The 25,318-nt window shown below is 42.4% G+C and overlaps 1 protein-coding gene across 1 annotated transcript in view; it reads right to left on the bottom strand.

The window, feature by feature from the left end:
* Positions 1–25,318, bottom strand: part of LOC116946029 (secretagogin-like) — a 39,913-nt gene that overhangs the window by 3,249 nt on the left and 11,346 nt on the right. The window contains exons 3-9 of the mRNA XM_032960853.2: positions 22,978–23,070; positions 21,681–21,770; positions 12,904–12,960; positions 12,181–12,258; positions 5,689–5,744; positions 5,307–5,358; positions 679–738 (exon numbers count right to left, since the gene is read on the bottom strand). Coding sequence (XP_032816744.1) covers positions 679–738; positions 5,307–5,358; positions 5,689–5,744; positions 12,181–12,258; positions 12,904–12,960; positions 21,681–21,770; positions 22,978–23,070 — 486 coding nt within the window. The remainder of the gene's footprint in view (positions 1–678; positions 739–5,306; positions 5,359–5,688; positions 5,745–12,180; positions 12,259–12,903; positions 12,961–21,680; positions 21,771–22,977; positions 23,071–25,318) is intronic.

Below are 25,318 nucleotides of genomic sequence, written 5' to 3' on the forward strand. Positions count from 1 at the left end.
CATATCTTCACTCATTTTGTTTAGAAGTTAACATACTTTGAAGTTTTTTTTATATATATACTGTGTAGCACCCCTCTTGATTTTTTGTATGCCCCCCCTTTAAACAAGGTCAGACTGCAGAAAAAACTCAGCAGATTCGTCAATAACACTGCCTACAAAAGAAAAAGCATAATAAGGGAAGTCTCAGGAATGGCTTTTTCCTCAGCATACAGAGATGTCTGAGAGGTAGAGTGAGATTGCAGGGCTGTGTGTTACTGGCCCGTGATTAAGTATTCATATGCATAAAACTTGACTTAAAGCTTTCGTGACTGCAGGAATTCAAACTCTGGGTCTTTCGGTAAAGTCAGGTAGATGATGTTTCCATCCTACCTGCCGATGTTAGCAGTTATTTCCGACTCACTGAGTTGCATTCCTCGATGTGGCGGTGGCTACATTGACATGCTAATCTCTCACAATACAATGGCCAGCCCAACAGCTTTGGGGTACCCTCGATCTTCCTTCTCTAACCCCGCCAACTTACCCTTGGGCTGCACCCATCTCAGGCCTATATAACACCCTGCTTCAGCAGCTCTCTTACTATATTTTTTCACCTGAGGATGATTGCTTGTGTTGCGATCGAAATGTATTTTTTAATTGACTTTTCCGAAAGACCCAGAGAGTATTCATATGCTTGCTTACCACGTCGTAATGGTCGAAGATTTTCTCAAAATCCCTTTTCCTTATTTCTGGAGTAGTGTCCTGGGAAAATGAAAATTTGGTCTTATTAACACAGGCTTTCACAACCAATATTATCCCTAATACAGGGTGCTTGAAATATTTTAACAATTCTCTGGAACTATCGTTTTTAATGGAAAAGAACGGACTGTAACATGATAACAAATGTATGTTAATAGCTTCAAAGAGTCAGACTATCCACTTGTTCGCCATCATTGTCAACACATGCCTGGAATCTTCTCCAGGTGGTCTCCAGCGCCCGGGGGCAGCAGCACATTTATTGTGGTATTGTTGCAAATTCTCAGACGTGTAAAAAATGTAAGCATGCTGTACAGGTTTTTTTTGGGTAAGATCAAGTAAATATGTGTCGTTAAACCCACCACCACCCAACACAGCCAATTAAGGCTTGATGCATTACAAAATATGCAGATGTACCATCCACCGCTGAATGAGGGTCTCCCCGCCACACCGTGTTGTTTGTGGGGGATTAATTAGTCATACTTCATCAAGTCTGTCAGCACTTGGCGAAGGTTTGAAGCAAGGACATGGGAACATAGAAGGCAGGACAACTACTGATTTTGCTGCACTGACCTCTGCAGAATACCATGCAGCCATATGTGTAAGTACTAACATAAATACATACGGTACTTCACAATTCTATACTGGGATACAGTGAGGGAAAACAGTATTTGATCCCCTGCTGATTTTGTACGTTTGCCCACTGACAAAGAAATGATCAGTCTATAATTATAATGGTAGGTTTATTTGAACAGTGAGAGACAGAATGACAACAAAAAAATCCAGAAAAACGCATGTCAAAAATGTTATAAATTGATTTGCATTTTAATGAGGGAAATAAGTATTTGACCCCCTCTCAATCAGAAAGATTTCTGGCTCCCAGGTGTCTTTTATACAGGTAACGAGCTGAGATTATGAGCACACTCTTAAAGGGAGTGCTCCTAATCTCAGCTTGTTACCTGAATAAAAGACACCTGTCCACAGAAGCAATCAATCAATAAGATTCCAAACTCTCCACCATGGCCAAGACCAAAGAGCTCTCCAAGGATGTCAGGGACAAGATTGTAGAGCTACACAAGGCTGGAATGGGCGACAAGACCATTGCCAAGCAGCTTGGTGAGAAGGTGACAACAGTTGATGTGATTATTCGCAAATGGAAGAAACACAAAAGAACTGTCAAACTCCCTCGGCCTGGGGCTCTATGCAAGATCTCACCTCGTGGAGTTGCAATGATCATGAGAACGGTGAGGAATCAGCCCAGAACTACACGGGAGGATCTTGTCAATGATCTCAAGGCAGCTGGGACCATAGTCACCAAGAAAACAATTGGTAACACACTACGCCGTGAAGGACTAAAATCCTGCAGCGCCCGCAGGTCCCCCTGCTCAAGAAAGCACATATACATGCTCGCCTGAAGTTTGCCAATTAACATCTGAATGATTCAGAGGACAACTGGGTGAAAGTGTTGTGGTCAGATGAGACCAAAATAGAGCTCTTTGGCATCAGCTCAACTCACCGTGTTTGGAGGAGGAGGAATGCTGCCTGTGACCCCAAGCACACCATCCCCATCATCAAACATGGAGGTGGAAACATTATACTTTGGGGGTATTTTTCTGCTAAGGGGACAGGACAACTTCACCGCATCAAAGGGACGATGGACGGGGCCATGTACCGTCAAATCTTGGGTGAGAACCTCCTTCCCTCAGCCAGGGCATTGAAAATGGGTCGTGGATTCCAGCATGACAACGACCCAAAACACACGGCCAAGGCAACAAAGGAGTGGCTTAAGAAGAAGCACATTAAGGTCCTGGTGTGGCCTAGCCAGTCTCCAGACCTTAATCCCAATGAAAATCTGTGGAGGGAGCTGAAGGTTCGAGTTGCCAAACATCAGCCTCGAAACATTAATGACTTGAAGAAGATCTGCAAAGAGGAGTGGGACAAAATCCCTCCTGAGATGTGTGCAAATCTGGTAGCCAGCTACAAGAAACGTCTGACCTCTGTGATTGCCAACAAGGGTTTGCCACCAAGTACTAAGTCATAATAAACTATTAAAGCTTTCGTGACTGCATAAAATTACTCATTGGTTTTTACGGTAAAGTCACGTATGTAGAAATACAATAAAATTATATCAAAACAAAAAACAATCACGACGTTTCGATCACAACGCAAGCGATCTTCATCAGGTGTCAAGAACAAATCACGGAGGTAAATACAACAAAGAAGGGGTCAAATACTTATTTCCCTCATTAAAATGAAAATCAATTTATAACATTTTTGACATGCGTTTTTCTGGATTTTCTTGTTGTTATTCTGTCTCTCACTGTTCAAATAAACCTACCATTAAAATTATAGACTGATCATTTCTTTGTCAGTGGGCAAACGTACAAAATCAGCAGGGAATCAAATACTTTTTTCCCTCACTGTACATACAGTATTTACATTTTCAGTGCAGCTTTTTCTCGGAGGATATGCGTATTCCCCACGCCTCCTGGGCATGCTCCTCTGTTAATGTTTTATATAATTATGGACCCTGCTGTACCCTAGAGTTTGCAAGAGACCACGCTTATGGGAAATCATTTTTCATTTGGTACATGGCGAACTGCAGACATCGCAACCCATTTATTTTTCATGTGAACCTGTCGGGCTATCTGGGCGCTTTTGCGCAGTACCATTATTTTAAAACACAGCTGCTGAGCACTTGGCCCGAAGACCCAAAATGTCAAGCGACCAGCAACAAGGGTTAACACGCTTCCTGAATCGAGCTTGGGGAAAAAGAGACGATTGGAGAGAATTCTAACGGAATAAGAAAGAGAAGCGTTGTGACGTGCAGTGTGGTGGTTGAAAAGTAGAGTTTAGACAAACAGTCTGGTGGAGTCCTCAATATAGGTGGAGGAATTAATGAGTGAAGTCCACGGTAGTAGCAATAGAAGAGTGATAAGGAGGTGACTGTCCCATTTCTCTATTATGACTGCAGTACTAAAAAATGTCTCATTGAGTGCCCAGAAAATTTGACTAGTTCAATCTATTAGCTATCGGATGTGTTTTCAGGTTCTATTAGCTATCATGTGTAATCGAGAAGGAAATGAGGCATTTAACTCAGTTCCTGAAGATGCCCCCATTATGTAGAGAGAAACGTCGGACATCATGCCAAAGAGCATGCGGTACAATCCAACAACAATCGGAGAGTGCCACAACACACCTGTGGAAACCTATGCAGTGGTGGTATAGTTCACCTTCTTGTGTCTGCGTTATCATTGTTACCAGAACGTCAGCCCCTGATTAATCGTTTTGATAAAGCCATATTAAAGTGCTTATATGTGTTTTTTTAACAATACTTAAGGATTTGCATAATGGAGACACTGATGTTCTGATGACAGAACCTTGGCTTTAAGTGATGCTTGTAATTCCTCATTAAGACGATGTTCTATTAAAAACAAACAGCAACTTTGATAGCTACACACAGCTAAATATATACATATAATGTAACTGGTATTGGCCAAACATCCTAATGCTGACAGATTACGTGCAGATTACTCATTTGGAATTACACAATGCATCATCACCCCCCTGTGAAATCTTAGCAGGAATGCTTTCAAAAAAGTATTCGGATTCATTGAGAATTTCCTGGGGAAAACAATCATAATAATACTACACAGTTATTGGCATTCTGAACAATGTCTGTATGCGTTCCATTGCTGCTCCAAGAATACCTGCGTTATATGTCCCTGCTGTCCACTGGCTTGTTTGATCGAGAGATGCCGTGGGGATGCCGTGTTCCAGGCACTCTGTGGACCTCGCCTGCCCACTGTCCCCCGTGATAACAATTCTACAAATGCAGGCGCTCTTGTCGAAAAGGATAATGGTGGCTTAGAAGATGAATCTGAGATATATATGTGGTGCTGACTTTGCAAGAATTTCTTCTTTTATCATGGCCAGTTAGCTTAATGTAATAACATTAACTTAGGTCGATTAATTAACTAACAATTATAAGTAATTATTTGTTTCACGATGACACACTGTGTTGAAACCGGTCCAGAGTTTGCTTGTACTGATTCAATGCTGCTTACATGATGTACTCCTCCGAATGCTGTGGTGCCGATGGGTTGTGTCAAGAATATTTTTTTTACGTGGAAAGACAGATATGTGGAGACATTGTTTAACTATCTACGTTTCAGTATTCGTGGTTAATTAATCAGGCCCTTTTTAAAAACAGCAGCCACTCCCACATCCTGCCTCGTGAAGGCAGGAAACCCCCTGAAAGCAACACCTGGCACAATGCGGCTGATGATGATGCGCCTCACGTTGCCAAACCTCAATCAACTCCTCCCGTCCAGCGGCACACATTTTAACAGGTGAAACTTTTTTACATTTTTTTATGTTATCCCATTAGAGTAATCGAACTGATAATCGGCAGAGTAAGGAAATACTTTCCACATTTTTTTAAGTAAGCATATCCGATGGCCCAGCCCTGTAAAGCAGGTAACCCTGGGAAGTCACTTTGTTTGTGTTGCTGTTTCACTGCACTGAGATGCGAGTCTGCTGCCCGCATGCCTCAGAGATTGTGGTCGGCTCACCTCGATGCGAAAGCACAGCAGGAAGTTCCCGGTGTCGTGAAGAGCCATTATTCTGAAATGCACAACAAACCCGATGTTTATAATTACTGTAAACCACTCTTGCCACCATGGATGGGCTTCGTGCGCTTCACACAGAGTATCTGAATCGAGACACGGCTTGGCATGTGGAGTTACTTTCGCGTGTATTAGCAAAGGAAGTGCAGATCACTGTAATGACACTGGAGACTAAGAGGAAGATCCGTGATGTAAAATTGACAGCTTGCCATCTTTACTGACGGCTCGTACTGGACGGGCGCAATAAGTGACATGGATGCAGCAACGCTGATGTCCCGGGTAATCCCAAAATGCACGCATGTGTAGGGATGAGATGCATGTTTTGTACCTGGTCATGTCCCCCAGGTCCAGCCTTCCATCCTTGTTCCTGTCGAACAGCTTCATCTGTAAGATATTTTGTTTATTTAAAAAACTCGCTTGGAGAAGCCTTCATCAAAACCTGGAGGTTAGTGACACACCCTCTGTATCGTGTGGGTTATCTCCTGCATGTACAGGGTTGAAATTGGGAGCATTTATAAAACAAAAAGTCAAAATGGTTTAGGGACATGGGGCATCACCAATCATCTATTGTTTACAGCCTTAATCCAGTGATATAAATTGAACATTTATTTGGTGGGGCGAGTTAATCTATCTAGCATCCACTTTTAATTTCCCACAGAGTAATGTTAAAAAATTCTAGATTTAAAGCTTTCGTGACTGCTAGGATCCATATTCTTTGGTTCTATTGGGTAAAGTCACGTAGGTGAAAATAAAATAACAAAAAATTAACAAAAAATCACGACGTTTCGGCCACAACACAAGCGGCCTTCATCAGGTGAAGGGACGAGACTGTCAGGAGGACAGCGCTGGAGTGGAAGAAGCCACGCTCAGATCACGACCTTTAAGCTGTGTGAGAAAAAAAACACCAAGCACCTTGACAAAGGAATTAGCATATAGTTTAGCATTGAAATGGCTCATTGAAATAGCTAAGTTAAAGTATACACATCCGCAGAGGTACCCCTTGACAAAGGAATTAGCATAGAATTTAGCATTGAAATAGCTGAGTGATTAGCTAGTAACTGGTCACAGAAATAGCTATGTTAAAGTTAGAGCATATACATTCACCGAGGCACCTAGTACTCATCAAACAGGAGAATTTAGCGAAACACAACCACGCTCAGACAGCGGACCTTTAAACTGTGTGCGAGCAAACAAGGTGTTCTGACAAAGAAATTAGCATAAAAATTAGCATTTGATTCATAATAACGGTTTTTGGGTTAGATCGCGTTTATTTATAAATGTGTCGTAACCCTCCACCACCCGACACGGCCAATCAGCAAAAAAAAAGTGTCACGTTGACAAAAGACAAATAATTCACTACTTTAGACCACCGGTGTGTTGAAGAGTGAATCCACATTTACAGTTTGAGTACGACGTTTCGCTGGTAAATACATCCAGCATCATCGGGCAATTCGCCAGAATGGTAAAGCCCTCACTTGCACCCGGTTTTATATAGAGCAGCAGGGTGACGTCATCACTTAACTCATATCAGGTGCAGTGATTAGAGGCGGAGGGGGGGGGGGGTTATTGTAATTATATAATCGATTAGTAATCAGTCATTGGTTATGATTAGTAATGAGTTGTAGATTAGTAATTCTTTAAATCAAAATGTAATGTGTATTATTTAATAATACGCTTCCAGGCCGCACTAAGCCGGTAGCTGTCAGAGCGATTAAAGTTATTCTTGTTCCTCTCAATTTCAATGGATTCTCTAATTAGTCTTTGCCAGTAATAATTAGTTTTACACACCACTGCAACATTGTCAAAATCAATTGAGTGTCCTTGTTGACAAGCATGTTCTGCCACTGCTGACAGTTGTGTTTGAGATAATTTAATATTTCTCTGATGTTCTTTTAGTCTTAGCATTTGATTGGCGGATTTTCGGAAAGAGGTGGTGTACGTGCCGGTGGACTTGCCATTTGGCGCGGGGGGGGGGGGAAGGGGGGGAGGGGGAGTTTACCTATTGATGGTGTGAGAAGGGAATTTCTAAGAGCTGCGAAAGTTTGGGGTACCGCTACTTGAAAAATATACTGTACCATTGAAATTAGTTTAATGTTTAGTTCGATTTAGAACATCTTTCCAATGGTTGCTTAATTTGAAACCATCCTCTCGGTTGAAATTGTGTCTGTGTTTGTAGATCTGAATTGCTTCATGAACAAATCTCTGATAAAAGCCGGTGGGTTTGCAAAGAACCTTGGTATCGGAGAAAATTATATCGTGATCCCCCACAGCGTTGTAACAGTGATCAGTCACGGCAGAAGAATTCGTTTTGCCGTGTTTCAAATCTGATTTGTTCTCGCGAATTCGGTCAGAGACATGTCGCTTTGTCTCACCGATATAGCAATCACCGCAGGTACAACTCAATTTGTAAACCCCGGGGTACTGTAAATCAGGAATGACATCCTTCATGGATGGGATCAGATCACGAATTTTGTGTACTGTATTGAACCGGACCTGGATCTTGTGTTTGTTTAGAATTTTGGAAATCTTTTTAGTAACGCCTGCTATATATGGAAGTGTGATGGTTTTGACCGGAGTATCAAGTGGTTGTTTCTGTATGGAGGGAGAGACAGCTTGGCGGATGGTACGGTCAGAGTAACCATTCCTTTTGAGGGCCAGGTGTACATGTTTTAATTCACTGGTCAGGTGGTGTTGGTCCGAAATGCAATGAGCCCTATGATATAAAGTTTTGATGAGAGAATTCTTTTGGGCTGGGTGGTGGTGGGAATCAGGTTTCAAGTAGGAATCTGTGTGGGTCGGTTTCCTGTAGACAGAATGCCCCAATGAGAATAGTGGCTATTTCAGCTCTCGTAACGTCTGCTTGGATGTGTCCTACGCCTTTGAGGGCAACATCGACCTGAGAGATGATATCATATATTGGTATGTGTTTTGGGGTGACAGCAAAATTTAGTCCCCTAGCCAGTACTGTTTTCAGATTGTTTTCAATTGGTCTCTATGGTCAAAGACGTTGTACTGTCCCCTGACGATATCCTTGTCAGCTTCGATGTGGTCTCTTTGTTCACCAAGGTCCCAGTACCTGATACCATTGAAATAATTGAAAATTTGGTCCAACATGCACTAGACCCCGACACACCTGCACTGGTTAGCCACTGCCTCAACAATACCTACTTTACTTGGAATGGCTCCTTCTACAAACAAAATGAGGGTACCCCCATGGGATCCCCCTTATCACCAGTGATAGCCAATATTTTCATGGAGAAATTTGAATCGGATGCCATCCAGACTTCCACCCTCAGACCTTCCCTGTGGAAGAGATATGTGGATGCATTCTGTCTACAGGAAACCCACCCACACAGATTCCTACTTGAAACCTGATTCCCACCACCACCCAGCCCAAAAGAAGTCTCTCATCAAAACTTTATATCATAGGGCTCATTGCATTTCGGACCAACACCACCTGACCAGTGAATTAAAACATGTACACCTGGCCCTCAAAAGAAATGGTTACTCTGACCGTACCATCCGCCAAGCTGTCTCTCCCTCCATACAGAAACAACCACTTGATACTCCGGTCAAAACCATCACACTTCCATATATAGCAGGCGTTACTAAAAAGATTTCCAAAATTCTAAACAAACACAAGATCCAGGTCCGGTTCAATACAGTACACAAAATTCGTGATCTGATCCCATCCGTGAAGGATGTCATTCCTGATTTACAGTACTCCGGGGTTTACAAATTGAGTTGTACCTGCAGTGATTGCTATATCGGTGAGACAAAGCGACATGTCTCTGACCGAATTCGCGAGTACAAATCAGATTTGAAACACGGCAAAACAAATTCTTCTGCCGTGACTGATCACTGTTACAACGCTGTGGGGGATCACGATATAATTTTCTCCGATACCAAGGTTCTTTGCAAACCCACGGGCTTTTATCAGAGATTTGTTCATGAAGCAATTCAGATCTACAAACACAGACACAATTTCAACCGAGAGGATGGTTTCAAATTAAGCAACCATTGGAAAGATGTTCTAAATCGAACTAAACATTAAACTAATTTCAATGGTACAGTATATTTTTCAAGTAGTGGTACCCCAAACTTTCGCAGCTCTTATAAATTCCCTTCTCACACCATCAATAGGTAAACTCCCCCTCCTCCCCTTCCCCCCCCCCCCCCGCGCCAAATGGCAAGTCCACCGGCATGTACACCACCTCTTTCCGAAAATCTGCCAATCAAATGCTAATTTTTATGCTAATTTCTTTGTCAGAACACCTTGTTTGCTCGCACACAGTTTAAAGGTCCGCTGTCTGAGCGTGGTTGTGTTTCGCTAAATTCTCCTGTTTGATGAGTACTAGGTGCCTCGGTGAATGTATATGCTCTAACTTTAACATAGCTATTTCTGTGACCAGTTACTAGCTAATCACTCAGCTATTTCAATGCTAAATTCTATGCTAATTCCTTTGTCAAGGGGTACCTCTGCGGATGTGTATACTTTAACTTAGCTATTTCAATGAGCCATTTCAATGCTAAATTATATGCTAATTCCTTTGTCAAGGCGCTTGGTGTTTTTCTTCTCACACAGCTTAAAGGTCGTGATCTGAGCGTGGCTTCTTCCACTCCAGCGCTGTCCTCCTAACAGTCTCGTCCCTTCACCTGATGAAGGCCGCTTGTGTTGTGGCCGAAACGTCGTGATTTTTTGTTAATTTTTTTGTTATTTTATTTTCGCCTACGTGACTTTACCCAATAGAACCAAAGAGAATGCTAAAAAACTTGGAGAAATGAAGCACGAAGGATTTTAAAGGCTTCACATTGCTGGCCATGCGCTGTGTTGACTTGGTTTGTAATTTACATTGCAAGTGGTATCGATGGAATGGTCATGTGATGACATTGTAATGACAAGAACAATGCATCTTGGTGAGATGCGACGGGATCCTGAACATAGCAACTGGCGAACACAATCCAGACACGGACAAGCAGTGCAGTTAACACTTACAAGCGTTGTTTACAAACCGGCTCGGTTTGTTTGGTAACATTGGTTATTAAACAAAAGTGCACTGACGAAACATGAAATTCCGATGGGAGAATTTCATATAGAGAAAAAAAATGGCAGCAATATTCCACCGAAATTTATTTGCGAGATTATTTTGCTGAGCAGCGCAACTTTCGCTCGAACCTATTGTGCCGAGAGGCCTCATCGATTCCCATGTCGCTTTGAGTCACTGAAATGCTTTTAACGGCAAGTTTTTTTTAGCATTTTTTTCTTTCCTGTATTGCTCTAAAGCAATGGGGCAATGGCTGTATTGGCTCTGGAGATAATGGCGGGACTAGGATAATGGGTTGAAGCCCTCTGAGTGCTGGGGGAATACGGCAAGCGAAGTATGGTAAGTTGGTGAAGAGAAAAGTTTCCGTCTCCAACCGGATAGGTTCATGCTCAGGTTATTTTATATATAAACGGTTCCCCCAAACCACACCCCTCACCCTCATCACCCACTGGTGGTCCAACACCAGTGGAGACTAGGCTCTAAGAAAAGCCGTCTCAGGTGTGGACCAATCAAATTCAAGGACAGTGCATATTATTATCGGAGTTGTCTCTTTTGTTTGCATTTTGACTGCTTGTGTTGTGGTTATTGCAAACATGATGCCAAGAATAAAGGTGTCAGTTTTTGTGCCAGTTAAAAGGGTAAAACCTATTACTATATCTTGCTACTGGCAAAGGAGGTCTCATAATGTAAATGCTCACCCCGAGCCCTCAATACTCTGATAGTGCGCTGTTTTTGAGTTGTACGCCTTTTGGCGTCTTCTGGTCCAACACTAGTGGAGACTAGGCTCTAAGAAAAGCCGTCTCGGGTGTGGACCAATCACATTCAAGGACAGTGCATATTATTATCAAAGTTGTCTCTTTTGTTTGCATTTTGACTGCTTGTGTTGTGGTTATTGCAAACATGATGCCTTGAATAAAGGTGTCAGTTTTTGTGCCAGTTAAAAGGGTAAAACCTATTACTAAAATCAGACATTTTGAACATTTCACGGCTATGCTCTAAAAATAAAATTTTACAATTCAGCTTTCAACTTTGTTGTTTTTAGTGAAAACAGAAGGAAGCACTCTGCAAGGGCATGCTCCAGCAAACCGCTGAACCCAGTAACTAAGTTTTACTCCAGGCACTGGGAGAATAATAATGGTCTGGAATATAGCCGGGGATTAATGTCTCATTCGATATTTTCTGGAGAGCTACTAGGCTGGGTTTGGAGTAGGCATATTTAGCAATAGGTACTACGAGAGTACAATTTACACTTCTAGATTATAATTATAATTGTTGTGCCTTGTACACACCACCGCAGTATCATGAGGACAAAATAAGGTGACATTAATATGGCGTGCCAAAATAACTTCATGGGAACAGCATTCCGGACTTCTCGGGCTGAAATGAAGCACATGTGTATAGCTCTGTGATGTGTCTTTGGGTAGTACGGTGCATCGTTCGGCATGTCCACACTGTTCCACCTACTCAGAGCTACTTCAGGAGAAATTCATTTCCTGTTATCAGTTCAAGAAGAAGCTCGCCGCAACATGGATTTAAACACCAAACATCATGCTGAACAACACGCGGTACGACCCGAAACCAAAAGACTCGATAGTCCACTGCTGTTTTGTCTGTGAATGTGCGCAGCCGAGGCCTGACTGCCACGTGTGAGTCAATGCCGGTCACTGTAGGTTCTAGTGGGAATTGATCTGCTGTAGAGAAGTGTCACTTGCTAACGTAACTCACGCATTAAATGCGTGCAGGACAGGTCGGGGATGCACATCAGGGTCCCTTACCATTGCATCAGTGTACTCCTCCAACTTGTGGTCGGGAATCTTCTTGGTGTGTCTTGCCAGGAGGTCGCTGAGAAAATTCTAACCACATAAGTGAAAGGGAACATACCCGTTAACAACACACAAAAACAAACCTCCCCGGTGTAGCCTACACAGGCTGTTGGGTTAAATGCACCTATAAAGGCCTTCAGGCCCACAAGAGAGTGATGTGGTCAGCACCACGCAATGCCATGTTTGTTTCCCCAGTGCTAATGATTGCACACTGCACCAGGTACTCATTTGAGGCTGAGCCGGCCTAGCGGAGGCCCAGGACGGGTTCAAATATTTCCCACCGTTATTGGTCGTGAGCGCAAACCGAACTCAGGTTTGAGTCACGCAGTGTGCTAACCGCTACACTACCGCTCTCCACACACACATACAAGAACATTTACAGACAGTAACTTCAAAGTTTAACCAAAAAGGCAAAGGTATCAGAGGGGCCCCTGCCGTTTGGGATTAAGGAGAACGCTGAGGCACCTGGGGGTACAGCTCATCGATAAAAGTGTCGACCTTGGTCTTGTTCATGAGATCTGGTCTCGAGGCACGTATGCTCCGTCGTCAACCAGCGAGGGAGCGAGCGACAGATGGGAACATCTCAGGGGTTACCCTGGGTTTCAGCCGACTAACATGCTTTCTCTGTTCAAACGCTGATGATCGCCTGGCGTGGTGAATGCAAAGGAATTTCACCTTGAGCTCGACGGCAGAGATGAAGCCACTCCGATTGGAATCGTATTTCCGCCAAATCTAAGAGACCATGCAAAGGATAATAATGATGAAAAGCACAGCAGGAAAGCCAATAATGTACTCCATTTCAAACACACGTGGCCACAGAAAGTCAAAGGGGTGCACAATCATGATTTCCATTCTGAAAAAGTATTATTTTTACTGCCAGGTTCCTTAAGCATATGAACACATTGAGAAGGATTGAGTTAAACAAATCTGGAATTAGACACGTACAGTAGCATGGCCTAAATGCGGGGCTGAATCTGTCATGTTTTTGGATTGCTAGTAGACTGAGATGTGGTATGTGACTAGTAGCTATAACCAGAATGGGATGCATCATGGACGTAGTGTGCCGAGCGCAAAAATATATTCCGGGTCACTGACATGGATAGACCTCTTTATAGAAGTGTAAACTGTGCAGAAAGAGCACAATCTGAAGCATGTATATGTAAGATAGGGGAAATCTTCGTTTATCAAGATTTATCTTATCTTACATTTACATGCAAATTTCATCTCTAGCCCCACCCACTGACCCTTGGGCTACACCCATCTCAAACCTTTATAACTCCCTGCCCCTTAACAGCGCTCCCGCCATATATGTTTCCCTGCTTCAGCAGCTCTCACCTGATTATGATTGCTTGTGTTGCGATCGAAAACGTCGTTATATTGTGGTTATTTTTTTATTCTTTTTCTATCTACGTGGCTTTACCGAAAGACCCAAAGAATATGAATTCCTGCAGTCACGAAAGCTTTAAGTCAAGATATAAGCTATGATGCACAGGGGTAATGTCTCTGACAAAATTCTACCAATTGTGTAATTAGAATGGCACATTGTCACATGTCTCATGATCCGTATACTAAATTGTGCAGCTGTGCCCAGACAAAAGTGGCATGCCAATGTGCAAGACACCCAGCTCTGCCAGGGCATCGCTGTTAACACATGAGACAGATTAAATTTCACACACCCGACTGCCTTGTTTTCCCAAAAGGTCAAGCTATGGGAAAGGAAAGATCAATCTAATTTTCCCCTCCATTTCTGTATTGTTTCCAGCGCCTTTCAGTGATGCACAAATGCTCTCAGCAGAGGCTTATTCCTGTGGTGCTCAAATCAATTCCCACCCCAAGTACAGCAGCCTCGAGTGGATCTGAACCCTCCGAGTTAAACCCCGCAACGGCTTTAACCTTTTCGCTCCCGATCCCCAGATTTGAGGATTGACATTTAATGATGACGAGGTTTCCACATACATTATTATATGCTCACAGGTGCACAATCATATGACTGTGTCACGACAAAATGCAAATTATCTCTGTGATGTATTGCACTGAAATCTGTTACAAAATTACACGAGTGCATTTCATTGCAGAAAGAGTTCAAGTTGTTTTTATTTCTTTAAACCGCAAGCCTCCGCTGAGTGCTTTAGCTTGCAGGATTTCTGGCGTTTGGGTGCAGCCAATTTTTGAACTGCATTGTATGGATTACTGAAAGTTATTCAGTGGGCTGTATTAATGCACCCAACGTCAGCCTTCTCATTCCGTCGCGGTTAAAAGGGTTAAAGATCAAATCTGACTTTCGAAATTTTTAATGAGACTGTGGCGTGATGCACATTTGTGCGTGTTTGCCTACCTGGCTTTGGCAGTGAGCACGCGAGAGAGCATGGATTATTCCCCGGCCTATTGCCCGCCAATGATGTTTTTTTGAGGTGCTCTTACTTTCACATTATGTTCAAAGATGTATTCTTAAACAGAAGAATGGATGGGGCTGGAGCATGCAATTCCTTTAATATTCCTACTGGGATGTGCTGAGAGGTACCGTTTTGTATCAATGAGCTACGACTCTCCACAGCATGGCAAGCGAGGGCACATGAAAGCAGTTTCAACGATTACTACCCAAAGTTCACTTACATTGCAACTGCTACTGGCACCTGTTAGAACCGTAAGGGTGCAGGGTGTAGTGGGATGGTGCAAGTCTGTCTCAGTCAACGATCCCGGAAATGTATTTCTGTACCCGGAACACGACATCCAGCATTCCTCCCACTATGACTATGGCTACTTACCTACTCCAGTGACCAGGAATATATTTGGTGAGAAATTAAGCCCTGCGTATTGAAATAAAAAAAACATCAGAACCATTCGTGAATCATGTAATATCTTTTGATGACAATTTCCACGTTCCCGTGAAGTTTGGCCACGCGTCATAGACTTTTATTGGAGTCTCTGTTGTATTTTTGGAAATTTTACTTACCCTGCCAGAACCCCCTGGGGTCCATCCAAGTTACATGTGGTACTCAATATTTCTTGGCTTGAAAGAATCAATTTTTTCTTTTAATATTTTTAGCGAGCAGCTGTATGTTTCGTTATCGCTCATACCAGTGCATTGGGGAAACTCGCATCTGTATGACGCTGTCAGTTGATGCTTTGCTTTCAGTGGGAATGGTAACCGAAGATATTACATTGGCACGATTGGATTAAGGATTGTTACCCTTAGTTTTGTTATGTGTTGTCATGTCCATTATCATATGGATGATGCTTATTTTTCATTAAAAATGTGAACATCACCCAGGGTGCAAATGTCACAAAGGCATTTTTGAAGATTTTCGCATTTTGAAGCTCCTGGAAATTGAAAATTCTTCACTGCCCTTTGGTAAGATTCACTGTTTCTGTGTACATTTCTTTTGTTATCATGCCTCAAACATATTTGTTTAATAAATATTTTAATGAAAATTTACTTGAAAACAAATATCTGGTGTTTAATAGGAAGTGTAGATTATGGTTGAATTTTAAAGTGCTTTTCAAGGTCTTGTGCCTGAAAGAAGCTGTGTAAATGCAACCATCTTATGTAACCACATAATGCCACAGCATATATATTTGTTCATTATTTAACACCTACCATTAAGAATATATACGTATTAGTAACCAGTAGTGGGCTTTACCTACTGTCTACCAAATATATTGTCACACTTCAAGGGAGGTAAATGTTCACTGATGATGGTGATCGTGTATTTTAAGTGTTTAGCTTGAAACTTAAAGCGACTTAGAACTTTAGACTGACCCTGCCCTATGAGTGAAGTCAAGGCAATCATTTTTGGGGGCACAAATTTAATGTTGTTTGTATTACTAGTTATAGACGTAACCTCAACTACGTTTGTATTACTAGTTATAGGTGTAGCCTCAACCACGTTTGTATTACTAGTTTTAGGCATTGCCTCAACTACGTTTGTATTACTAGTTATAGGTGTAGCCTCAACCACGTTCGTATTACGCGTTATAGGCATTGCCTCAACTATGCTTGTATTACTAGTTATAGACGTAGCCTCAACCACGTTTGTATTACTAGTTATAGGCAATGCCTCAACTACGTTTGTATTACTAGTTATAGGTGTAGCCTCAACCACGTTCATATTGCTAGTTATAGGCATTGCCTCAACTACGTTTGTATTACTAGTTATAGACGTAGCCTCAACCACGTTTGTATTACTAGTTATAGGTGTAGCCTCAACCACGTTTGTATTACTAGTTATAGACGTAGCCTCAACTACGGTTGTATTACTAGTTATAGGCATTGCCTCAACTACGTTTGTATTACTAGTTATAGGTGTAGCCTCAACCACGTTTGTATTACTAGTTATAGGCATTGCCTCAACTACGCTTGTATTACTAGTTATAGGTATAGCCTCAACCACGTTCGTATTACTAGTTATAGGCATTGCCTCAACTACGTTTGTATTACTAGTTATAGACGTAGCCTCAACCACGTTCGAATTACTAGTTATAGGTGTAGCCTCAACCACGTTTGTATTGCTAGTTATAGACGTAGCCTCAACTACGGTTGTAATACTAGTTATAGGCATTGCCTCAACTACGTTTGTATTACTAGTTATAGGTGTAGCCTCAACCACGTTTGTATTACTAGTTATAGGCAATGCCTCAACTACGTTTGTATTACTAGTTATAGGTGTAGCCTCAACTACGTTTGTATTACTAGTTATAGGTATTGCCTCGGGATACGTTTGTATTACTAGTTATAGGCATTGCATCAACTATGTTTGAATTACTAGTGATAGGTGTAGCCTCAACTACGTTTGTATTACTCGTTATAGGCATTGCCTCAACTACGCTTGTATTACTAGTTATAGGCGTAGCCTCAACTAGGTTTGTATTACTAGTTATAGGCATTGCCTTAACTACGCTTGTATTACTAGTTATAGACGAAGCCTTAACTACGCTTGTATTACTAGCTATAGGTGTAGCCTCAACTACGTTTGTATTACTAGTTATAGACGTAGCCTCAACCACGTTTGTATTACTAGTTATAGGCATTTCTCCAACTACGTTTGTATTACCAATTATAGGCATTGCCTCAACTACGTTTGTATTACTAGTTATAGGTGTAGCCTCAACTACGTTTGTATTACTAGTTATAGGCATTGCCTCAACTACGTTTGTATTACGGGTTATAGGTGTAGCCTCAACCACATTTGTATTATGTGTTATAGGCATTGCCTCAACTACGCTTGTATTACTAGTTATAGACGTAGCCTCAACCACGTTTGTATTACTAGTTATAGGCATTGCCTCAACTACGTTTGCATTACAAGTTATAGGTGTAGCCTCAACTACGTGTGTATTACTAGTTATAGGCATTGCCTCAACTACGTTTGTATTACTAGTTATAGGTGTAGCCTCAACCACGTTTGTATTACTAGTTATAGGCATTGCCTCAACTATGTTTGTATTACTAGTTATAGACGTAGCCTCAACTACGGTTGAATTACCAGTTATAGGCATTGCCTCAACTACGTTTGTATTACTAGTTATAGGTGTAGCCTCAACCAAGTTTGTATTACTAGTTATAGGCATTGCCTCAACTACGCTTATATTACTAGTTATAGGCATTGTCTCAACTATGTTTGTATAACTAATTATAGGTGTAGCCTCAACTACGTTTGTATTACTAGTTATAGACGTAGCCCCAGCCACGTTTGTATTACTAGTTATAGGCATTGCCTCAACTACGTTTGCATTACTAGTTATAGACGTAGCCTCAACCACGTTTGTATTACTAGTTATAGGAATTGCCTCAACTACGCTTGTATTACCAGTTATAGACGTAGCCTCAACCACGTTTGTATTACGAGTTAGAGACGTAGCCTCAACTACGTTTGTATTACTAGTTATAGGTGTAGCCTCACCCACTTTTGTATTACTAGTTATAGGCATTGCCTCGACTATGCTTGTATTACGAGTTATAGGTGTAGCCTCAACTACGTTTGCATTACTAGTTATAGGCATGGCCTTACTATGCTCGTATTACTAATTATAGGTGTAGCATCACCTACGTTTGTATTACTAGTTTTAGGTGTAGCCTCAACCACGTTTGTATTACTAGTTATAGACATAGCCTCAACTACGTTTCTATCACTAGTTATAGGTGTAGCTTTAACTACGTTTGTATTACTAGTTATAGATATTGCCTCAACTACGTTTGTATTACCAGTTATAGGCATTGCCTCAACTACGCTTGTATTACTAGTTATAGGCGTAGCCTCAACTAGATATGTATTACTAGTTATAGGCATTGCCTTAACTACGCTTGTATTACTAGTTATAGACGTAGCCTCAACTACGCTTGTATTACTAGTTATAGGTGTAGCCTCAACTACGGTTGTATTACTAGTTATAGGCATTGCCTCAACTACGTTTGTATTACTAGTTATAGGCATTGCCTCAACTACGTTTGTATTACTAGTTATAGACGTAGCCTCAACCACGTTTGTATTACTAGTTATAGGTGTAGCCTCAACTACATTTGTATTACGAGTTAGAGACGTAGCCTCAACTACGTTTGTATTACTAGTTTTAGGTGTAGCCTCAACCACGTTTGTATTACTAGTTATAGGCATTGCCTCAACTACGGTTGTATTACTAGTTATAGGTGTAGCATCAACTACGTTTGCATTACTAGTTATAGGCATGGCCTCAACTACACTTGTATTACTAATTATAGGTGTAGCCTCAACTACGTTTGTATTACTTGTTATAGGTGTAGCCTCAACCACATTTGTATTACTAGTTATAGACGTAGCCTCAACTACGGTTGTATTACTAGTTATAGGCCATGCCTCAACTACTTTTGTATTACTAGTTATAGGTGTAGCCTAAACCACGTTTGTATTACTAGTTATACGCATTGCCTCAACTGCGCTTGTATTACTAGTTATAGGCATTGCCTCAACTACGTTTGTATTACTAGTTATAGGTGTAGCCTCAACTACGTTTGTATTACTAGTTATAGGAATTGCCTCAACTACGTTTGTATTACTAGTTTTAGGTGTAGCCTCAACCACGTTTGTATTACTAGTTATAGGCATTGCCTCAACTACGCTTGTATTACTAGTTATAGGTGTAGCCTCAACCACGTTTTTATTACTAGTTATAGGCATTGCCTCAACTACGCTTGTATTACTAGTTATAGGTATAGCCTCAACTACGTTTGTATTACTAGTTATAGGCATTGCCTCAACTACGTTTGTATTACTAGTTATAGGTGTAGCCTCAACCACGTTTGTATTACTAGTTATAGGCATTGCCTCAACTACGCTTGTATTACTAGTTATAGGTGTAGCCTCAACCACGTTTGTATTACTAGTTATAGACGTAGCCTCAACTACGCTTGTATTACTAGTTATAGGCATTGCCTCAACTACTTTGTATTACTAGTTATAGGTGTAGCCTCAACCACGTTTGTATTACTAGTTACAGGCATTGCCTCAACTACGCTTGTATTACTAGTTATAGGTGTAGCCTCAAATACGTTTGTATTACTAGTTATAGACCTAGTCTGAACTACGTTTGTATTACTAGTTATAGGCATTGCCTCAACTACGTTTGCATTACTAGTTATAGGTGTAGCCTCAACTACGTTTGTATTACTAGTTATAGGCGTAGCCTCAACCATGTTTGTATTACTAGTTATAGGTGTAGCCTCAAGTACGTTTGTATTACTAGTTATAGGTGTTGCCTCAAGTACGTTTGTATTACTAGTTATAGGCATTGCCTCAACCACGTTTGTATTACTAGTTATAGGTGTAGCCTCAACTATGTTTGTATTACTAGTTATAGGCGTAGCCTCAATTCCGTTTGTATTACTCGTTATAGGTGTAGCCTCAAATACGCTTGTGTTACTAGTTATAGGCGTAGCCTCCATTCCGTTTGTATTACTAGTTATAGGCGACATTTCAACTTTCTACTTCTTCCAGAAAATTATTAGAAAGTACATCTTGCCACTCAGTCAGTGGATCGCAATTGTCTATTTAGTAGTAACGTGGCATTTCAGAGAGCCTTCCAATATGCCTGTGGATAATAAACTCTCAGGGCAGGGAATTTGATTGACTTTGGTATGACGTATCCAATCCTAACATATGTGCCATTATTTGATTAGTGCTATAAAATATTACAAAAAGGCACCTTTCTTCGTTATTTGAGCTTTTCAGAGGAAATCTATTTTGCATATGATTAATTCTGTCATTTTCATGAAATGCATAAGCAAACCTTTCCTAGAACGTGATAATTATATGTTAATCTAAAGGAAAACATAATCAAGTGATTTTTGTAACTGGCATTACCAACTAATCCTCTGATTGGTTTCCATCGGATTTAAGAGGTTATGATTGGTGGGATATATGTGGAGGATGAAGGAAGGGTGGCTTTCCGATGTTATTTTTTGGGTTGCACCATGTCTGGTGGTGGTGTTGGAGCACGCACACACCAAACCGGGCGACTTACAATACTTACCGGTGCGGGTGAATGTGTCATCTCGGACCAGGCTTCCTGAGGGGAGGGGGCTGTGGGGTCGGTAAGATCCCACAGGACCCCGCTCCTCTGGGAAGCGGTACAAACCTGTTGTGGGCGGTTGTGTGTGATGTGGGTCCTGGGCCTCCTGAGGGGAGGGGACTGGGGGGTCGGTAGGATCCCACAGAAACCCGCCCCTCGGAGAGAAATTGTATAAAAGGTGGGACCCAGAGAGCAGAGGGGGCAGTTCGACCAAGCCAAGATGAAGAGCCAGTGAAGAGAGAAGACGGACTAGCCCGATCCTGGAACTCCTCTGACTCGCTGCCCTTTTCAGGGCCGGGCAGAGCAAGCAAGGGTGCGACACCAGAGCCGCGAGGGCCGATGTCCTTCTAAGGGCCGGACTCGTGTGGCTGGTGGTCAAGACCTGCGCCGAAGCTGGGCCAGGTCAGATAGCCTCCGGCAGGGAGGACTAGAAAAGAGGGAAGTAGGGAGTTAACGGGCGCATAACTCGGTGAACACTTCCCTCTATATAGCACTGGTGAAGAGGCCGTTACCTCTTCAATTGTCAGGGTCGCTACTGTTGATGTATTTGTAATAAATACGTGTTGCCTCAAGTCAAAAGTCTCTGTCATCAATAAGGCCACTACACATTCATGGCTTGAAAACAAAACGCGAACACACATCAGAAAATAGCCGGAAGGGAGGAGTTTAGCAGGGCAGGCATGAGAATGAACGACCAGAGATTGGTGACCTCAGAAAATATATTAAGCCAGAGATTGTTGATGACAATGTATAAGTAGGACCTTGAAGTCGGTTGTTGACTGTGTCTGGGATCTGGCAGGAGGAACAAAGCGATGGTGAAAAGTGGTGGCGTCAATCACATATGCCGTGATGACCTCTTGACCTCATTAACGATAACACGTATGGACATGGGACCTGGCTTGTGGCCTCACCTTCATGAACTCCACACTATTGTCCAACTTGAGCTGCCGACGGAACAGCAGTAAGAAGTTTTCATCCTCGGGCAGGATCATGTTAGCCAACTGCAGAGCAGAAGTGATTTGTAAATGAGAGAGATTAGGGTGGGGGCAGGGTGGAGCGATGTTGCCTTGTTACATTATTTAAAAAAAATACTTGTTTTTTAAATCAAAGAACAACTTGTTACGGCATCATGATTGGGTATTGGACAGGGAATTACAGGGTTAAAGGTCGTGAGCAAAAACCCTTGTTGCATGTCTATGTGTGGGGGTATGGGGGGAAGGAGATGGGGGGAAATAAGCTGGGTGCTCAGGGCAGAACCAATCTTTTCCGTCAAAATAAAAGTGACGACCCCTGCATGCCCTCATCCATTCTCAACCACCACTCCCCACCACCCTGCAACCCAGCGAGACCAGCAGCCTCTGTTATGGATCAACCTAAGAATCATACCTGTGAATCGAAAACCTTACAGGGGTGTATAAATAGTGATGATGACAAAGGTGAATTGGTCACGCACAAGGGAATGCATTTTCCAGGTTCCAGGGGATTTTTCCACGGGTGCAAAGAATGAGTATTTACATGCTTCAATGCAGCAAATAACATTCTCGCCCCTACTCTGAAGCCGTAACGCGCATTCAAAATCAAAGTATAAATGAAAAACAAATTTATGAGATCACTGAGTGGTTCATAGGTCATAGCACTGAGTCAGCACTGCTACGACCTGGGTTCAAATCCGAGCAAGTGCCGTGATTAAACTGGGTTTTTAAATGCATTGAGTTGATGGTCTCAGCCTCGTCACTAATGACTGCCAGAAAAAAATTATGATATTAAAATTAGATTTTAGTTAATTTGGTCAAATCCAGATTTGGGAATTTAGGATAACATTTAGACTCTGTTATGATAAACAATGCCATAGCAGAGTGTATGGAAAAAACGTGCACCCAACTGTGCAAAAGATAAAAGGCCACTTCAAGGATTTTTCAGAAATCCTGTGAAAAAAATATCTTGTGCAGCCCTACTCTGAGAAGCTCTGAAATTTATTTTTCATCTCATGCCTGATGTCGATAGCACCATTTAAATAAATTGAGGGGGGTAAGATATTTCAAAATATATGAAAGAAAGAAAAAATAAATGTTATATCTTTTCATAGTTATGCTTCTGTTTTTATTTGATGATTTCACCTGCAGTTCAATGCTCTTTGCTGTGTGCATACACATTGCAAGTTTTATGGGCTCTGGTAGCTCTTTATTTTTATATAAGCGACGCGCTCACCTCCTCGATCTCCAGCTTCCCGTCAGCTGTGGCATCGTATATTGACATGAAGCGATTCCGCAGGCTCCGGACCTGGGCATCGGTTGGGTTGCTCTGGGAAGGCAAAGAGTGGCACGGAGCACAGCAGGAATAATCATAATTACATACAGCAGTGTCCACATAATGCGTGGCAGAAATACCCAACTACTGCACACCACATGCAGTCTTAGATTAAGTCCATTAGCCCAAATGAGATATTTTACTTGTCGGTACCACCTGAGGCAACATAACTTGAGTGGTTCCAATTTCTTTGTGTGGCCAAAAGCAGTGAATTATGTGATAGCTATTTGCAATGACTCGGGTGACAATTAATTCACTCGTATTAACAATGAGGTGGTACTAATTTCTGCTCCGTACCAAGCTGCTGTCATTGCGCCTTAATTGACACTGATTTAATGTAAATAGCAGCTAAGGGAATGTTGTACCTCAGTTGTTTTATGCAACTTATCCCTGGTCTGTAAGCGTATGTATGGCAGAGGTGGCCAAGTCGTTCAAGGGTCAGAGCACGGTGTTGACATCTCTGAGATCCTGAGTTCAAAGCTGGGTTTCAGCCACCCTGATGAAACTGTGTTGGAATAATGAGTTGATGGTCTCTGCCCAGTCATAAATGAATGCACACAAAAACATTTTTCCATCATATAAAATTTGGTTTTCCACTGAATTTGTCTAAATTCCAGCTCTTCGACTTAAAATTCAGTACTAACGAAGGTGGCTGGTGGATTCAAACTGTGAACCTCTGCAACAAGCAGTACACATGGTAACACTGGGCCCCATCACCGCCCTTCTCACAGCAAAACGCTGATAACAGTAAAATTGGAAAATTATTTTGGGAAAATGGCATACCTGGTATTTGAGTGATAGGGGCGGTGTTACCAAAGGTCATTGTGGTTGTTGTTAGGAGCCTCTAAAGCTCACTATGGCAAAGCCCGCAGTATGCGCCCCAAGTGCTGCTGGGTTAATCAATATCTGACGACAACCTCTTAGAGGCAGGGTTCCTAAGGTTAGGTTTTTTCCTCGTCTGTATTGATCGATTGTGATGAAGCACCTGTGTGCTTTTGGCTGAAGTCACCTATTCATGCCGCATGGTAGACAGGTGGTCACAGTTTGTTCGCAATTGAAGAAAAGTTCCACTCAATCGAGGCTGATCTCACATGAGAGAGCGTGCACTCTGCCTGCTTTGGGAAAATATGCCCCGTGGAATTTGAAAATGAGGACCAGGTGAAGCCACCTGGTCCAGTACAGTTGTAAATCTGAAGTAATACGAGATCCTCAGAAAACTCTGCACATAGCCCTGGACCAGTGTTCTTCACTGCAAGGCCCGCGGACCACTGGCAGCCCCTGGTGGCCTTTAGTGCGTTCCACGACAATACACAAATGTGAAAACACCCCATCATGCTGTCAAATCCAATGGTTTAAAATGTGTGGCGGCCCTCAAACGGATGATGTCTTATCGGCTAAAGTGGCCCCCTCTGAAAATTAGTGAAAAACACTGATGTAGATAATACATGCTGGTGAAGTAAAACGTTCTAACTTGACTTTAACTGTTCACTCAATGTGCATTGCACATGATACAGTTTGCCCTCGTGGGCTGAGGATTTTAGTGACTGTGCCTCTCGTGCTATGCCATTAACAACGTGCAATAGTTCCCTTTCAATCCACTGCTGGCTGGGTGAAGGCCGCCCTATGCTGTATCAGTCATGTAGCTTATTTGACCATGCTTGATCACGCTGGTCAGTGCTGGTTGGTAAAGGAGGCGAGGGTCCAGAATTGGCTCAAATATCACTTGCCACTAATGTCAGCCATCACTAGAAATGTAACTTTTGTTACCGGATATTGTATGTGTAATGAGATAGCCCACCGACATACGGAGGGCTGCATAGGCATTGCCACATCGGTCATTGCCAATCAGAGGTAAGGGTTCGATCTGGGCCAAAGTTCATGGGCGGAGCTCAGGGGTAGATGAGGGAACCATCGAGAAGGCTCTGAAGGGGGCATGGTTAGAGGCGGGGCTTCGCTCCGCCAAGGAGGATATAAGGAGAGGCAGGAGAAGGACTCGGGGTTCGGTGTGGAAGCCTGGGTCCGGACTGCATCTCCGCCATCTCGTCAGCCACTGACCACGTGGCAGCCGCGAGCGCAGCTCTCCCGATTCCCAGCGCGCCGTCGACCTTGAAAGACGTGTATGCCGAGATGGCCGAGATTTATGAGCTGCCTTCAGATACCCAGCAGAAGTTCACGCATCGTAAGCGTGGGAGTAATGAGTCACCCCTGGCCTACCGTGGCGCCTTGCTGGCGCTGGCGGTGG

This window comes from Petromyzon marinus, chromosome 25, assembly GCF_048934315.1.
Source record: "Petromyzon marinus isolate PM22_M1 ecotype Great Lakes invasive population chromosome 25, UKy_Petmar_22M1.pri1.0, whole genome shotgun sequence".
In the NCBI taxonomy this organism is placed as follows: Eukaryota; Metazoa; Chordata; class Hyperoartia; order Petromyzontiformes; family Petromyzontidae; genus Petromyzon; species Petromyzon marinus.